This window comes from Desmodus rotundus, chromosome 5, assembly GCF_022682495.2.
Source record: "Desmodus rotundus isolate HL8 chromosome 5, HLdesRot8A.1, whole genome shotgun sequence".
Classification (NCBI taxonomy): domain Eukaryota; kingdom Metazoa; phylum Chordata; class Mammalia; order Chiroptera; family Phyllostomidae; genus Desmodus; species Desmodus rotundus.
The window spans coordinates 50027837-50046605 of record NC_071391.1 but is presented as its reverse complement, the minus strand read 5'-3'; the positions used below and the strand labels follow the sequence as shown (position 1 = coordinate 50046605).

At 42.2% G+C, this 18769-nt stretch overlaps 1 protein-coding gene across 1 annotated transcript in view; it reads left to right on the top strand.

Annotated features, from left to right (window-relative positions):
- The window catches only part of GDPD4 (glycerophosphodiester phosphodiesterase domain containing 4), a 100302-nt gene that overhangs the window by 42127 nt on the left and 39406 nt on the right, over positions 1-18769 (top strand). Inside the window, exons 4-9 of the mRNA XM_053924432.2 lie at positions 53-112; positions 4139-4237; positions 4308-4401; positions 5315-5392; positions 6185-6330; positions 6734-6816. Coding sequence (XP_053780407.1) covers positions 53-112; positions 4139-4237; positions 4308-4401; positions 5315-5392; positions 6185-6330; positions 6734-6816 — 560 coding nt within the window. The remainder of the gene's footprint in view (positions 1-52; positions 113-4138; positions 4238-4307; positions 4402-5314; positions 5393-6184; positions 6331-6733; positions 6817-18769) is intronic.

Below are 18769 nucleotides of genomic sequence, written 5' to 3'. Positions count from 1 at the left end.
CCACAACCTGGTGATTTCAGAATAACCTCCGTTTTCTTCTTTGCTTTTTCAGGTGCTTGGATTTTTGCTGATTTGGGAAGGGAACGAACTCTACCTGCACTGGTGTCATAAGGTGGGACATCTGAGTCTTCAGGGGGACCTCAGACCAGGACTGAACATGCCTTTTTGGCACTCACTGTTAATGCACAGTGATGCTTTCTTCACTGTTCCCTCTAGAAGGAACAGTTCTACTTACTCTGTTTCAACTGCAGTCATTAATTTTCTAACAGATATAACTGATTTTCTGAAGGATCTGAGCACAAACTTTATTTTCCTCACCACTTCCTATTAACCTACTCGGTGACTCTGTTCTTCCCGTCCCGTTAAAATCTGAGGTGAGCTCCGTTCCCTTCCAGTCCTATATAGGCACAAGGCCATTCTCATTTCAGTCATTAGAAATTCAGTTTGTTGCAGTAACCCAAAGTCCAACTTGATGGCTTTCCCCGCCCCCCACTGGTGGAGAGAGCACAGTGGTCCCATTACCTCTCTCACCAAAGGAGGGCGCAGGGGAACAGGACATGGGATCAGAGAACACAGTCAGTCCCACAAGGAAGGGCTGGGGGCACCTGGGGTTGGCGCATCAGGACCAGGTACATGCACTCTTGTTGGCCCTTTGCCCCATGGGCTTCTCCCAAGTGTGTTCTCAGAGACCCTCCTGCTGAGAACCTGCTGAGAGTTGACTGCAACTCTCTTGGTGGAGCCAGTGTCTGTCTTCCTGTACCCTCCAAATTTGTCAGGAAAGGTCCCTTCACTTGGAGCTTTTTACAATGACACCAGCATGGCTTCTCTCAAAGGATCAGTGTTTGGTCCCCAGGAAGCAGGCCTCGGTGCCCCACCATCTGTGAACACCATGGCCATTCCAGCTTAGCCTCCCCCTCGTTTTGTTCTGCCACGTGCTGGTGCAGCCCACCACAGCCCCTGGCTTCTGTGCAGACCGTTTCAGGCATGGGATTGACACATTTCCTCGTGTTTCCTGGAACCCGGGAACGTGTCAGACCGAGGGGTCCCCTTAGATTTCCTTGTACTCCAGACGTGTGAACTGGATTATAAATGTAAGAGTTGTTCATTGCAGGTGACTGGAGAAAAACCAGAGTTATTAGAACAGATGGAAATCGAAGTCATAGGGTCTCATAGGGAAAGAATGCAGATTGAGGAGTAAAGAAAACAGGTCTCATTGAGATCACTGTCTTTTATTGAGTTGGGACACTGTGATCAGTTATCACTACAAAGGATGCCTCTGGGATGAACCATCTGATTGCTCCATCCCAGCCTCACGCCTGTCGTAGAAATCACACTCACCTTGCCTCTGCTGCTGCATGGCCTCTGCCACAGCAGGACCACGTCATTGCCTTAAAGTCAGGAAGCCAGTTTCAATGGCAGCCTCTCTCAGCTTTCCTCAGGCACAGGGGAGAGTTCCTGCAGTGTCTTTCATGGATGCTGATGCTTTTCTTCCCATGTAGTTCTCAGTGTCCTCTGAGACCCCCCCCACAGAACACGATAGGGAGAGGGTAGGCTTATCATGGGTGAGAGCATTGCAGCACACTTTTCTCATTACATCTTTGGGTACTTCCTTCTGTGTTACACCAGTTTCATCAAGCCTGGGCCACTGTTGAGCCAAGGTTTCCGAGAACCAAAGAAACAATTAGAACCACTTCAAGATGCATAATACTGGATTCTGGTAAACTGTATTCAGAAGCTCGATCTACTTCTGAAGGGACGTTGGTGTACATATATCAGTACATATGGCGTGATCTAAAATTATGTTCATTTCTCCCTGCCTAGCACCCTTAGTATTCATTCTCACACATTCTTTAGGAGTTTTGTCAGTATAATTTAACAAAACCTTTATCTCTTGAGGCATTCTGGTATCTAATTCCGGGTTTGAGTCTGCAGGCAATGAGAAGAGATAGAGGTGGAATTTGATGAGGGTTGGCATTTCCTTGCAAGGTAACTACTTTGGTCAGGCCTTCAAACATGAGGACTGTTTTTATAAAACTTGGGAGGAGAGACTGCTTCTGTTGGTAAGGGAGATCCTGTTGGCTTGGAGTTTTAGTTTTAGTGTACTCGGAATAAACCTAGGGGAAAAGGGTTAGCAGGGCCTATAAACCATTCCTCTTCTACTTTGGGATGCTCAATCAAAACTCCTTGTAACATGCTAATAACCCAGCCTTCTAGGAAACATACACACTAAAAATACTTTTTAGCCAAAGATAACAGAGAATCCTTATCTATGAAAATTTCCAGAAGGTCATAACCTAGTATATCTGAGTTGCTTATTTTAAAGAACCCTGGAATTTATAGATTTGTAGGGCGGGAGGCATGGCTTGCAGGAGTTGTATAATTAATAGATATCAGATAAACATGTTCCGCAACCATCAAAGACACCCTCTGTGAAGCAGTGTTTCCACATTCTTTGCTCAAAATGCAGCACACATTTTAAGTCCAAGATCAGACAGAATGTATCCTTTTACAAGACAGGGAAGAAGTTTTTATGAGTATCTGTATTTGACCAGATCAGATTTCTCCAAGGGAAAATGTTTTATTTTTCCTATAATTTTAAACTTTTTCTTATAATTGCTTGCACCCTTTAAGTTATTAGTTAAGGTTGGTGTTAAGATCACAGAATCACGTGAGATTCATATAAGTCTGATATGACAATTAAACCATTGTGTGGTGATGCGTTAAGTTGGCTAGTGGGAAATTTCAGGTTTTTGCAGGGATGTGCATAGGAGAGGTTGGCCTGTACATGTGCCACTTAATGACAAGGATACATTCTCAGAAATGTGTCCTTAGGTGGTTTCATCATTGTGCATACATCACAGAGCGTACTTACTCAACTCTAAGCTGTATCCTGAGGCCATGTGGTACAGCACGTTGTTCCTCAGCTGCAAACCTGCACAGCAAGTCACTGTGCTTACTACTGTAGGCAACTGTAACACATTGGTAAGTATTTGCTGTGTAAACGTATGTAAACACAGAAGAGGTGCTGTGCTTTTACACAGTTGGCAGTGCAGTGGGTTTGTTTACACCACGTCACCATAAACCCCTGACCTGTGCATCGCACAGTGACGTTACCACAGCTACAACCTCTCTGGGCAGAGAAAATTCTCACCTGCATTTTAACCTCACGGGGCCACCATCATCCACGTGGTCTGTTGTTGATGAAACGTTATTGTGGCAAATGACTGTGCTTTTCCTTTCTTGTCATGGCTTGTTGAGTTTGGTTGTTAATGTGTTGTTGGCTTCGTGAAAGAAGTTAGAAAATGTTACCTCTTTTTCTACTTTCTGGAAGAGTTTGGTAAAGATTGGAAAATATTTCTTTCTTAAAGGTTTGGTAAAATTAAGCATTCATGCCAGAAAGCCCTGGAGTTATTTTGGAAGAAGTTTCAATTATTGATACAATTACTTTAATAAATATAGAGATTGTGGAAATGAAGGAACTAAGAAATCTCTAGAGGGCAGCACCTTTGTAGAAGACTATGTTTTAAGGGGAAGAAGTTAAAGTTATATTACTTGGTCTCAACGTTTTTCCACCATGAAGTATATACTGTTCTGTCAGGTGGATTCTTTTAATCTCTTTAACAACCATTGAATACTTAAAATGTGATTATGATTATATCCTCACTGCATTCTGCAAGGCAGTAAGGGTGTAATCACAATATCATCCTTGCTTTCATGAAGCTTACAGTGTGTTGGGAAAACATACATTGCAAAGGTAATTACAAAAGATTATTTACCTGTGACTGTACTGAGTGGAATACAAGAAGTAGTGAATATTTGTAATGGTCATTGTTGAAACCCAGTGAGAGAACCAGAAAATGCTGAGGGCCCAGCGGAGGCTGGAGATGATAACTAGTAAAGGCATCAGACCACGTAGCTGTGTGATTTTTTTTCCCAGCCATGCTGTACAGCAAATACTTGGGAGCAAAGAAGGTAAATGATTGGATTTCTCCAACATTGGAGGTTTGCAGGATGGTCAGGGGAAAGGGTGAGAACATGAGGTCCCTGACAGTGTGGGGACACACCCCATTCCTGAGGACAGTTCTGATCACCGAAGCCTAATGCCTGGCAGTCAGGAGGTACTGTTTTGTCTCCCCAGATCCTGACTGTGCTAGTGATTGGGACTAGCACGTTTTTTATGATGGTTTTATGCAAATACTGGACCGACCGGTGGCTGACCCTGGGGCTCTCACTGAAGGTACGCACCATCCTGCGGGGCTAGCACTGTTTGTCCAGTGCGGTCAGCCTGACTTTTGGCTTTTCCCCAGATCTTTGCTCCCTACATCCACCTGAGCAGCATAACCGCGATGGTTCTCCTCTCCTGGCCTGTGGCCTTCTACTTGGTCCACTGGGAGCAAGAAGGTATGTCGTGCGGGTGGAGCCTCATCCTTTCAGCTCTGGCTTTAGCTCGCATACTCCCCTCAGCAAAACACTTGTACTAGGTCAGAGATCCCTGGTTATACGCTAGTAACGCCAAACGGGCCACTGTGAGCTTGGTACATAGCTGCCGCTCTGCCCCCTGGAAATTCATTTGGCTTATTACTCAGGCATGTTCCTTGTGGTCAAACTCACAAGCCCACGTGGCCTGTGAGCACATTTTCCTGACCAAACAGGCCTGCTTCTAAAGAGGGTTTCTGCTAGGAAAGTAAGAACTATCTCCATGTTGTCAACACAATGACTGTCTGAAATGGAATGGGGTTAGGGGGAGGGTAGAGGCCATTTTAATTTTATTGACAAGAGTGATGGCACTAGTCACTCTGCTCTTTTAGATGGTATTCAAACGTTACTAGTTTCAACTAGTGAACTTATACTAGGTCACAGATCCCTGGTTATACACCAGTAACGCCAAACAGGCCACCGTGAGTCGCTGTCACACCTGGTTGAGAAATGTCTACCTCTGCCACTGGTTTCCTCTCCATTTTTTCCCAAATGTCATGGAAACAAAAGAGAATCAGAAATTGTTTTGAGAAGGGAGCTATCCCTCAGCGCCCTTAATAAGAAGCCAGTAGGCTCTTTTTTTCTATCTCTTTTCACTCCTGGTTAAACAAGGAGTGTTTGCTTCCTGACTGTACAGGGCTGGGGACAAGAGATGACTAGACTGGTAGAGTTGCCATTGTGTGTTTGCACGTGTGTGTGTTTGCACGTGTGTGTTTGTGTATGTGGTTTTATATGTGTATGTGTTTCTACATGTGTGGGGGGTGAATTATTAGAAATGTTTTGGGGCAAGAGCTTAAAGGGGCCAATAATGAACTCTTTCTCATTTCTGAAATTTTAGCCAGATTCAGAAGAAAGAAGATGATACGCTATGGGAGAAAAGGAATAAAGACATGTGATAGACTCACAAAGCTGAGAGGTTAGAGCTGGAGATGTAGATTTGCAAGTGACTAAAGTATAGATGGTAACTTAAAATATCCAAATGGGTAAAACCCTCCGAGGCCTACAGTTAGAAGTGTTGGGGAGTGGCCAGTGATACAGGCGTTGTGGATGAGCAGTGTGTGTGAGAGAGGGACACAGAGACAGAGAAGCAAATACGGTATTAATATCTATCGAGTACCTGTTAGGAGTCAGCACTGGCATATCTACTCCATGAGGCAGATGGTAGCAGCAAGATGGCCCCAGTTTGCAGAGTGAAGAAAATGGAGAGCCAGAGAGGTTAAGCGATGTGTCCTTAGTCACACCATGTGACAGTGGTAGTGTCTGGCTTTGAACTCAGATTTCTCTCAGCAGTGCCCCTTCCCCTGGCCTGCACTGCATGACATAATAGGGGCGTTTTAGGCGGATCTTCACAGGCTTCAGAGCTTTGTCAGCACCAGCCATTCTGCCCCTACTCCTGAGAAGAATTCCTTAACATGCCCTCCCCTCCCTTTCCTTCCCACCCCCTGCACGGTTCATTTCCCGTACATTTTCAGTCGAGTAATATTGCCTTTATAATAATGCTTACATTCGGATAGTCCTGTTCTTTCACGTCACTGAAACTAAATGGGGTGTGAGAGAAATAGAGTCCATCAGGCAATCCACAGAGTCAATGCAACCCGCACGCAGGGTGTTTACTGACTGCTGCTTTGGGATAGGTAGTTGCTTTGAATGGGTCTCCATCCCGCTTTATCCTTTTCTTCTTACTCTGCCCTCCTTCCAACTTTTTCAGCTATACAAGTGGCTACTGGATTGCCATTTTTTCTTATCCTTTTCTGTCTCTTTGTGGTGCCATTGGGGATTTATTCTCCCTGCCTTCAGGAGAAGGATGAATTGGGACCCAAGCCGGGCCTCTTTGGACATAGAGGTGCACCCATGGTAGGTGTGAGCCTGATGGGCGTGAGTGAGCACCTGTGTGCGTGGGCTTTGTGGGCAAGGGGAGGGGACCTCAGAATCTCAGCAATCTCTGGAGAAGAAAAGGGGTTGGCTTTAAATGACAAGATAAAGAGTTCATTGTAGAGGTTGCACTTGAACCCAGGTCACCTCTCAGTCCATTTCTCGTTGCTGTGCCCAGTGGCATTGCCTCACATGCTCAGATGAGCAGAGTCCCAGATCCATACTGGGTGGAGGAGAGTACAGGCAGGCTCTTTGAAAAAATCTCTAAGGGAGCCAAACGCTGCTCCCTGAAGCCCTTTTGCCACCGGGCTCCCTCCCTGCTATTAAAGGGGTGCTGGGAGGAGAAACTCTGAGGTAGATGGTCTGATGTCCTTTTCTTCCACAGCTGGGGCCTGAGAATACCATGATGGCCTTTGAGAAAGCTGTTGAAAACGGGGCCTTTGGGCTGGAGACCGACGTGTACATGAGGTAGGAAAGCAGGGGTTGGGTGGGGAGGAGAGAAGGCCGATGAGATGGAGGATGACCAGCCTGGCCGAGTTGTAGAGAGGACAGGCCCCAGGGGTACCCCCTGCGCTCATGTGCCGCAGATGCACAGAGCACACTCTCGGGGACCAACCGCTGCTCCTTCCACATCAGTCTCTTATGTATAAGCTCATAAATCATCACACTCTGCATGGACTCCATGCATAATTTGTATTTGTCTTCTTGCAAACCATGCTTAAGCTTAAACCCCATGCACTTACCTAGCGATGTGCTTCCCTAACAGTCCCTGGACACCCACTCTACCCCAGGCGTTCTGAGTGCTGTTGGGAGGCAAATGAGTACAATACACTCCTGCCCAGGAGATGTTCCCAGCCAGTGGAGGAGACATGGCATGTTTACCACGATGTAAGACGGTGTAAGACCGTTTGTGGGGAGTGCCTTTCAGAGAAGATTTAGTCAAATGCAATGGAACCTCAGTGGAGCAAAAGGCACTTCCTCTTGTGTGAAAAAGATGTATGTACTCTGAATTGTGTTTGGGTTGAGTGTTGAAGGAAAAATTTATTTTACCAAGTGTATACGCGGAAAGATGATACTGCAGGCAGAGGCAACAGCTTATTCAAGGGCATATCAATCAGAAAGAGCAACTTTGTAGATCAGTGCGCCAACCCGCATGGACGCCGAATTGGCGCGCTGTGGGGACAGGAGAGGGCCACGCGAGGAGGGATGGCTGCAGGGCTCACGGGGAACAGGTCAAGGAGATGCTTACACGTGTAGAGGGCAGCCGTCGCAGGTTTTAACAGATCGCCTTCTTGTTTTAGAAAGACTCATCGGGCAGTCTATGAGGGGGACTCTCAGGGAGATGGGTGGTGGGCTGTAGCAATGTCCAAGGGAAACCAGGGGGGGCACTTGGAGCAGAGCAGGGGTGTGGACAAAAGACCTGCTAGCTGTGAAATCTGTGTACCTGAGCACCTGGAAGGAGAAAAGCTTCATCTCTGGCACGAGTGAATTAGTGAGTGTGGTGAGTACAAACTCCCTTCACAGCCTTTCTGTGAGGCAAACAGAAGAGAAGTGGACATTGAATTCAAAGCTGAGGAAACGTGGTTTGAAATGTGTTGGTCAGGTCATCGGGCTGAAATATAGGTGACACAGCCAGGGTTGGAACTAGGTCTCCCCCTGCCTCAGGCCCTGGCAACCACTGTTCTGCTTCCTCTCTCTGTGAATCGGTCTGCTCTAACCCATATCAGTGGAATTATATGGTAGTTGTCATTTTGTTTTTGACTCATCTTGTCTAGCACAATGTCAAGTATCATCTATATTGTAGCATATATCATAATTTTCTTCCTTTTTTATTGTGTTAAAAAACATAAAACTTAAAATTTATCTTCACCATTTTTAAGTGTACAGTTCAGAAGCATTAACTATATTCACATTGTTGCGAAACATGTCAATGATTTTTTCATCTTGGAAATCTGAACCTCTGTAACCATTATATAACTCCCTCTTGCCCTCTCTTCTTAGGCCCTAGTAACAACCATTCTACTCTTTGTTTCTACGTATTTTACTACTTTAGGTACCTTATATAAGTGGAATCTTACAGAATTTGTATTTTTCTGACTCTTATTTCACTTAGCATAATGTCTTCAAGGTTTATCCATGCTGTAGCATGTGACAGACTTCCCTTTTTCAAGCTGAAAAATGTTTTATGGTATGTACATACCACATTTTGCTTACCCATTCATCTGCCAATGGACATTTTTTGTTTTTGTTATTTTGATCAAAAGGCTTGTTTATTTAAAAAAAGTATAACATTTACTGTCTATTTACTGTCATACTTTATAAATAGCTTTTTTATTGTTTATTCTATTACAGTTGTCCCAATTTTTTCCCTTTTGCCTACCCCTCTCACCCAGAGTCAATTATCTGTTGTCCATGTCTGTGCGTCATTCACGTATGTTCTTCACGTTCTTTGACTAATTCCTTCCCCTTCCTCCCTCTCCCTTCTCCCCTCCTACAGCTATCAGTCTGTTACATGTTTCCATGTTTCTCTTTTTTTTTCCATTAGTTTATTTTCCATTAGTTCATTAGATGACAGTTATAAGTGAGATCATAGGTATTTGTCTTTTGCCGACTGGCTTATTTCACTTGACATAACAGTCTCCAGTTCTGTTCATGCTGTCACAAAACGTAGGAGTACTTTCTGCTGCATAATGTTCCATTGTGTAGCTTTTTAATCTACTCATCTACTGTTTCCAACACTTGGCTATTATAAATAGAGCTGCTATGAACATTGGGGTGAATGGGTTCTTCTGAATTGGTGTTTAAGGATTTTTAGGGTATATTCCCAGCAGGGGAATTACCAGGTCATAAGGCAGTTCAGTTTTTAATTTTTTGAGGAAATTCCATACTGTTTTCCATAGTGGCTGTACCAGTCTGCATTCCCGCCAACAGTGCATTAAGGTCCCCTTTTTTCCACATCCTGGCCAGCACTTGTTTGTTGATTTATTAATGATGGCCATTCTCACAGGTGTGAGGTGAAACCTCATTGTGGTTTTAATTTGCATCTCTCTAAAGGCTAATGATGCTGAGCATCCTTTCATATGTTTATGAGCCATCTATCTGTATGTCCTCCTTGGAGAAGTGTCTCTTCACGTCCTTTGCCCATTTTTTAACTGGGTTTTTTGTTGTCCTGGTGTTGAGTCATATGAGTTCTTAATATATTTTGGAGATTAAACCCTTGTCCATTGTATCGTTGGTAAATATGTTCTTCCATATGGTCAGTTCCCTTTTCATTTTGATGATGATTTCTTTAGCCATGCAGAAGCTTTTTAATTTGTTTATTTTTTCCTTTATTTCCCTTGCTCTAGGACATATATCAGTAAAAATATTGCTATGTGGGGTGTCTGAAATTTTACTGCCTATGTTTTCCACTAGGACTTTTATGCTGTCACAACTTATATTTAAGTCCTTATGCATTTCGAGTTTATTCTGGTGTATAGTGTAAGTTGGTCATCTCTCCCAACACCATTTGTTGAAGAGACTGTTTTTACTCCATTGTGTACTTGTGCCTCCTTTATTGAATATTATTTGACCATAGAGACATGGGTTTACTTCTGGTGTCTCTATTCTGTTCCAATGATCCATGTGTCTGTTCTTAGGCCAGTACCAGACAGACTGTCTTGATTACAGTGGCCTTGTAGTATAGTTTAATGTCAAACATTGTGACCCCTTCAACTTTGTTCTTTGCTCTCAGGATTGCTAAGGCTATTTGGGGTCTTTTTTAGTTCCATATAAATATTTGAAATATTCTAGATCTATGAAATACGCCATTGGTATTTTCATAGGAAGGGTGTTGAATCTACAGATTGCTTTGGGTAGTATGGACCTTTTAATGATGTTTCTTCTCATCCATGAGCATGGTATATGCTTCCACTTATCTGTATTTTCCTCAGTTTCTTTCTTCAGTGTGCTATAGTTTTCTGAGTACAGGTCTTTTATATCTTTAGTTAAATTTGTTTTTTTTAAATTATTTATTGTTGACACTATTGCAGATGTTCCCCATTTCCCACCTGCCCCCTGCTTTGTGCACCTCAGAACAGCCCCTCCCACCCCTTCCCTTGGCCTTCACCACACTATGTCTGTGTCCACGGGCTCTGCATATATGTTCTTTTGCTAATCCCTTCACCTTCTTTTATCCATCCCCCCCACCCCTGCCCCTCTGACATTTGTCAGTCTATTCCATGTATCCATGTCTCTGGTTCTGTTTTGTTTGTTAATTTTGTTTATTAGTCAGATCATACGGTATTTGTCTTTCTCTGACTGGCTTATTTTGCTTAGCATAATAATCTCCAGGTCCATCCATGCTGTCTTACCCAATCTCAAAGGGTAAGATTTCCTTTATTATAGCCGCATAGTATTCATTTTGTAAATGTACCACAGCTTTCTTATCCACTCACCTACTGATGGGCACCTGGGCTGTTTCTAGATCTTGGCTATTGTAAATAATGCTGTTATGAACATAGGGGTACATATATGTTTTCTGATTGGTGTTTTAGGATTCTTAGGTTATATTCCCAGAAGTGAAATAACTGGGTCAAAAAGCAGTTCCATTTTTAATTTTTTCAGGAAACTGCATAAAGTTTTCTAAAGTGGATGCTCCCATTGGCATTCCCACCAACAGTGCACTAGGGTTCCCTTTTCTCCACATCCTTGCCAGCAATTTTTGTTTGTTGATTTATTGATATCAGTCATTCTGACAGGTGTAAAACTACTTCATTGTGACTTTAATTTGCAACTCTGTGCAAATTTAATTTGACCATCTCTATGTCCTCTGGAGAAGTGTCTATTCAGGTCCTTTGCCAATTTTTAATTGGATTATATGTCTTTCTGGTGTTGAGTTGTATAGTTTCTTTTCATATTTTGGAAATTAACCCCTTTTCAGATGTATCATTGGAGAATATGTTCTTTCATTCAGTGGGTTCCCTTTTCATTTTGTTCCTAGTTTCTTTTGCTGTGCAGAAGCTTTTCAGTTTGATGCAGTTCCATTTGTTTACTTTTTCCTGTGTTTCTTTTGCCCTAGGAGACATCAGCAAAAATATTGCTCTGAGAGATGTCTGAGATTTTACTATGTTTTCTTCTGGGATTTTTATGGTTTCACAACTTACATTTAAGTCCTTTATCTATTTTGATTATGTGTATGGTGTAAGTTGGTGACCAAGTTGCATTTTTTTCCCATATACCTGCTCAAGTTTACTGACACCATTTATTGAAAAGACTGTCTTTACCCAGTTGTATGTTCTTGCCTCCTTTGTCAAGTATTAATTGACCATATAGTGTGGGTTCATTTCTGTTTTATTGATCTAGTTTCTGTTCTTATGCCACTACCAGACTGTTTTGGTTACAATGGCTTTGTAGTATAATTTCATATCTGGTATTATGATCCCTCCAACTTCATTATTCTTTCTCAAGATTGCCAAGGCTATTTGGTTTTTTTTTATTCTGTATGTATTTTTGAAATATTTGTTCTAGTTCTGTGAAATATGCCATTGGTATTTTAATAGGAATTGCATTGAATCTATAGATTTCTTTGGGTAGTACAGACATTTTAACGATGTTTATTCCTCCAGTCTATGAAGAGAGTATATGCTTCCACTTATTTGTACCTTCCTCTGTTTCTTCATTGTCCTGTAGTTTTCCGAGTACAGGTCTTTTACCTCCTTGATTAAGTTTATTCCTAGGTACCTTCTTATTTTTGTTGTTGTTGTTGCTGTTGCAATAGTATTTGGGTTTGTTTTCTTAGTTTCTTTTTCTGAGAGTTTATTATTGGTGTATAAAAATGCCACCAATTTCCAGATATTAGTTTTCTCTCCTGCTACTTTGCTGAATTCATTTATTAGTCCTGGTAATTTTTGGTGGAGTCTTTTGGGGTTTTCTGTGCACAATGTCATGTCATCTGCTAATATTGAGAGTTTTACTTCCTCCTTTCCAATTTGGAGAGCCCTTTTCTTTCTTCTTCTCACATGATTGCTGTGGATAGGACTTGCAGTACTATGTTGAATAAGAGTGGTGCAGGGGACGACCCTGTCTTGTTCCTGACCTTAAGGGAAATGCTTGTAGTTTGTGCCCATTGAGCATGATGTTGGCTGTGGGTTTGTCATATATGCCTGTATTACGTTTCTGTATGTTCCCTCTGTTCCCACTTTGCTGAGTGGTTTTATAGTAAATGGATTCTGGATTTTTATCAAATGCTTCTTCTGCATCTCTTCATTTGTTTTTTTGGTGTATCACATTTACTGATTTGTGGTTATTGTACCAACCTTGCCTCCCCAAGATACATCCCACTTGATTATGGTATATGATCTTTTAATGTATTGCTGGATCCAGTTTGCTAATATCTTGTTGAAGAGTTTAGTATCTATATTCATCAGGGATTTTGGCCTATAATTTCTTTCTTTGTACTGTCTTATTCTGGTTTTGGAATTAGGATAATGTAGGCCTTATAAAATGAGCTTGGGAGTTTTCCCTCCTCTTGAATTTTTTTTGAAAAGTTTGGGAATGTTGGGTGTTAGTTCTTTGAATGTTTGGTAAAATTCACCTGTGAAGCCATCTGGTCCAGGGCTTTTGTTTGTTGGGAGTTTTTTGATTACTGCCTTAACTTCACTAGTTGTAATCTGTCTATTCAGATTCTCTAATTCTTCCTGATTCATTTTTGGAAGACTCTATTTTGCTAGGAATTTATCCATTTCTTTCCAGATTGTCCAATTTGTTGGTACATAGTTGTTTGTAATATTTTCTTAAAATCCTTTGTATTTCTTTGGTGTCTGTTGTTACTTCTCTTTTATTTCTAATTTTATTTACTTGGATCCTCTTTCTTTTTTTCTTGATGAATCTGTTTAAAGGTTTGTTTATCTATTAAAAGGACCAGGTCTTGGTTTCATTAACCTTTTGTATTATTTTTTAGACTCTTATTTTGTTTATTTATGCTCTGATCTTTATTATTTCTTTCTATTCACTTTTGGGCTTTGTTTATTGTTCTTTTTCAAGTTCCTTTAAGTGTAAAGTCAGATTGTTTATTTTAGTTTTTTTGTTTCCTGAGGAAGGCCTGTAATACTATGAATTTCCTGTTTAAGAATGCTTTTGCTGTGTCCTATGGATTTTCGGTTGTATTCTCATTTTCATTTGTTTTAAGATATCTTTTGATTTCTTTCTTGATCTCATTGTTAACCTATTCATTGTTTAATAACATGTTATCTAGCTTCCATGTCTTTGCATGTTTTTCAGTGTTCTTGTGATTGATTTCTAGTTTCATAGCATTGTGGTCAGAGAAGATGCTTAATACGATTTCAATATTTTTAGATTTACTGAGACTTGTTTTGTGTCCTAGCATGTGATACATCCTAGAAAACATTCCATGTGCTCTTGAAAAGTATGTGTACCCTAGAGCATTGGGATGAAATACTCTAAAGATATCAATTAAATCTATATGATCTAGTGTGTCATTTAAAGCTACCATTTCCTTGTTGATTTTCTGTCTGGAAGATCTGTCCATTGATGTCAATGAGCTGTTAACATTTTCTACTATGACTGTATTATTGTCAGTCTCTCCCTTTATGTCCATCAAGGTTTAATTATATATTTAATTGCTCCTTTTTTGGGTGCATAAATGTTTACCAGAGTTATATCTTCTTGTTTGATTGTTCCTTTCATCAATATAGGGTCCTTCTTTGTCTCTAACTGTAGCCTTTGTTTTAAAGTCTATTTTCTCAGATACAAATATTGCTACCCCAGCTTTTTTTATATTTCCATTTGCATGAAATATCTTTTCACATCACTTTACTTTTAGTCTGTATGTAACCTTTGTTCTGAGGTGGGTTTCTTGGAGACGGTGTATATATGGATCTTGCTTTCTTAACCATTCAGCTACCCTGTATATTTTTTTGGAACATTTAAGCCATTTACATTTAGAGTGATTCTGATAGGTACATATTTATAGCCATTTTGTTCTTTTACTTTTTATACATTTTCCTTCTTCTTCTTTCTTATTTCTTCTTTCTCCCTTCTTGCTTCTCTCTTCTCTCTCCCTTCTCCCTTCTCCCTGGTGGTATCAAACTCCTTTAACTTTTTCTTGTCTGGGGAGCTCTTTATTTCCCCTTCAATTTTAAATGAGCATTCTGGGTATACTAGTCTTGGTCCTTGCTTTTGATCACTTTGAGTATTTCATGCCAATCCTTTCAGGCCTGAAATGTTTCTTTTGAGAAATTAGCTAGCACTCTTATGGGAGCTCACTACTAGGTAAGTAACTGTCTTTCTGTCTTGGCTTTTATGATTCTCTCTTTGTCTTTAACCTTTGCCATTTAATTATGATGTGTCCTGGTGTGGGCCTCTTTAGCTTTATCTTGTTAGGGACTCTCTGCAATTTGTGGACTTGTGTGTTTTTTTCCTTCACCAGATTAGGGAAGGTTTCAGTCATTATTTCTTCAAATAGGTTCTTGATCCCATGTTCTCTCTTCTCCTTCTGGTACCCCTATGAGGCAGGTGTTATTAAATTTCATATTGTCTCTAAGTTCTCTTAAGCTATCCTTAGTCTCTTTAATTCTTCTTCTTCTCTTCCTCCTCTTTATCCTCCATCTTCTCCTCCTCTTTCTCCTCCTTTATTCTTCTCCTCCTTCTTCTTTCTTCTCCTTTCTTCTTCTTCTGTCTCCTTCTTCCTTTTTCTTCTCCTTCTCCTTCTTCTTCTTCTTCTTCTTTCTTCTTTTCTGTGATTGGGTATATTTTTCTACCTTGTCTTCCAAACCACTGATTCAATCCTCTGCTTCATCCAACTTTTTTCTTTCCCAGTATATTGCTTTTATTATTCACTGAGGAAATTTCTTACTGATTTTATAGAAAGAGGGGGAGAGAGAGAGAGAGAGAGAGAGAGAGAGATGGAGATCCATGTGAGAGAGAAACATCGATCAGTTGTCTCCCATACCCACCTTAACCAGGGATCAAGCCCACAACCTAGGTATGTGCCTTGACTGGGAATTGAACCCACAAACTTTCAGTGTACAAGATGTCGCTCCAACCAATTGTGCTACACTGACCAGGGCTCTTTCAGTGTATTCTTGATGTCAGATATGTTCTTCTTCATTTCTGACTGCTTCTTTTTTTCATGGTTTCTGTGTCCTTTTCATGCTGTTGAGCATCTTTATACCATTACTTTGAATTCTATATTTAATAAATTGCTTCCATTTCATTTAGCTCTTTTTCTAGAGATCCCCCTGTTTCATTTGGGACTTGTTTCTGTGTCTCCCCATGTTGGTTGTCTGTTGTGTTTGTTTCTATGTATTAGAGAGAAGTGCCGTGACTCCCAGTCTTCGTGGTTTCCCTTTGTGTAGTAGGTACCCTGTGGGATATAATGGTGCAGTCTCCTTGTGGTGCTCTAGGAATGTGCCCTGTGAGGGTTATGTGGACCCTCCTGTTATAACTGCTTCTTGACTTTGGTTGGCCTGTGCATGGGTGGAATTGACCCTCAAGCTCTGTGACCGTGAGGCTCAACCCTGACCATGGCATGCAAGCTGTTGTACAGGTGTTGATAAAACAAAACAAAACAAAACAAAACAAAACAAAAAGAACAACTAGAAAGAAATAAAAAAGAAAAAGAAAACATGAAAATAATAAGAAAAGAGGAGGAAGATGGCGGCAACATAGGTGGGAGCGGAATCCACTTCCCCTCAGCGCCAGGGAAATACCTAGCTGATCTGAGGAGCAGAGCGAACAGCCAACAGTACTCCAGCATATACGAAGATTAGAGACCAAAGATAGAGGACATTGAAAGATCTGAAGGTAAGAAGAGTGCTCAAGGACAATAAGGTCCCCGGGAACCGGGACCGCGCGGTACAAGGGCTGCAGAGGCGCCAGCCCTGGCGCAGGGGCTGCTGCAGGAGTCCTGGGAGAGGGCCAGGCTGCGCTGTGAGCAGCCAGGTGCTTGATTGGACCAGGGGGGCTTGAAAAGGAGGAATTTCTCAAAAAGAAAAAGAAAATAGAGACACTCAGGGGCTAGTTAGAGAACTCTCGGTGGTGGCCGAGGCCCCTGGTGCCCCTCCCCCCTCCGCCCCTGGACTGCGAACGCGGAACGCGGGATAAGCAGCACCGGCGCTCACCTGAGGTCCGGTTGCGCACGGTCGCGCTCGCGCAGATTAGCGAACGGGGCCCATACATGAAACCCTGGAGGGGCGCCCACACCTGAAACCTCCGAGATCTTTTGGAGCAGAGACTAGCTGCTCCACCCACAGACCCAAAACCTCGGAACCGAGTACCGTGTGATTCGGTCCCAGGGCAGCCCCGCCCACCCGAGAGTCTCAAGCCCCGGGTGGCTGGATCGGGCCCCCAAGCGTAGAGCCTCTGGCTTGGCAGCGGGCTGCGCGCTCACCAAGCGTAGGGCCGGCTGGATGCGCACTTCCCAAGCACAAAGGGGCTGGCGAGAGTCGTAACACCAAGGCGGCTGAACCAGCAGCTTGCAGCGCGCCAGCCTCCCTAGCCTGGGTGGCTCGATTGGTCGGCCGGCTGCGCGCTCAGAGCCCAAATAACGTCACAAACCCGAAGTGGCTGATTTCCCCTGCTGCGCGCGCACGCGTCCGGAGCCAAAGCGGCTGGAGCGGCCACTCGAGAGTCCCAAGAACAAAGCTGCTGGATTGGCTGAACAACGGCCTGATTGCCTGCCAGGGACCACACCTACAAAACAGTGAAGAGTGTGACCCAGGAAGGAAGAAAAGTGAAACCAATCCTTCCAACCACCCCCTCCCGTTGCACAGACAGGACAACAGCAGAAATAACCTGAACGGTTTAAAGCCAACAGAAGATTTTTCCCCCCCCCCCCTTTTTTTTTTTTTTCCTTTTCCTTTCCCCCTGAACTCCTTCTTCCTCTCTCTCTCTTTTTTTTCTTTCATTCCTTCTTCCTCCCATCCTTTACCATTTTTATGTCTTCTTCCTGCCTTCTTTTATCTATTTCTATGTTTTAATTTTTGTTAAAATTCCTTCTTATCTTGCCTCCGATCTTTCTTTAATCCTTCTTTCCTCCTTCCTTCCTTTCCTCCTTTCCTATTTCCTTTTTCCCTCCTTCCCATCTTTGGGTTTTTTTTGTTTGTTTGTTTGTTTGTTTGTTTGTTTTTTCCTTTTCTTTCTCCCCCCCTTTCTATTTTTCCCACAGGTGCGACAACAAAACCTGGAGTGCTGAAAAGACTAGAGTTAGACCGTGTTAAACACATAAACGTCAGCTCAAGACCAGTGAGCACAGGAGAGTAAGGAGACAGCACCACCGAATCCCATTGGCATTCTACCATAGAAGTTCATATCATAAACCCAGGGATTCAGAACAAAGCAATTTAAGAAGCAGAGGCCAACAAGAAGAGCCTCACAAACAATGGGAAGACAAAGAAACAATTCCCAAATGAAAGGAAAGGAGGAAGTCTCAGAAAGAATACTAACCGAAAAAGAGGCAAGTCAACTATCAGATACTGAGTTCAAAGCAATGGTCATCAGGAAGCTCACTGAGCTCTCTGAGCTCAAAGAGAACTACCAGAAACTACAAGGAAACTACAATGAACTCACTGCAAACTATATCAACATGAAAAAGGAAATAGAAAATATCAACAAGAGCCAAGAGGAAATGAAGAATACAATTTCTGAATTGAAGAACACAGTAGAAGGAATTAAAAGCAGACTTGATGAAGCAGAGGATCGGATCAGCGAGCTGGAGGATAAAGTAGAAAAAAACACCCAGAAGGAGCAAGAAAAGGAAAAGAGGCTCAGAAAGAATGAAGAAGCAATAAGGGAAATGCAGGACAACATGAAACGTAACAATATCCGTATAATAGGAATACCAGAAGGAGAAGAAGAAGAGCAAGGGATAGAAAACCTGTTTGAAAAAGTAATGATGGAAAATTTCCCTAATCTGAGGAGAGAAAAAGTCACCCAAATCCAGGAATCACAGAGAGTCCCAAACAAGAGGAACCCAAAGAGACCCACTGCAAGACACATCATAATTAAAATGGCAAATTTCCAAGACAAAGAGAGGATCTTAAAGGCAGGAAGGGAGAAAAAGGAAGTAACATACAAGGGAGCCCCAATAAGGTTAGCAACTGACTTCTCAATGGAAACGCTCCAAGCCAGAAGAGAATGGCAAAAAATATTCCAAGTAATGAGAACCAGAGGCCTCCAACCAAGACTACTTTACCCAGCAAGGCTCTCAATCAAGATAGAAGACCAAATAAAGAGCTTCCCAGACAAAAGAAGTCTAAAAGAATACAGCTCCACCAAACCAGCTCTGCAAGGGATGCTAAAGGGACTGCTTTAAGGAAAGGAAGGAAAAGAGAAAGACAGAGGAACACAGGTAGGAAATAATGGCAATGAATAACTACCTATCGATAATAACCTTAAATGTAAATGGATTAAATGCTCCAAT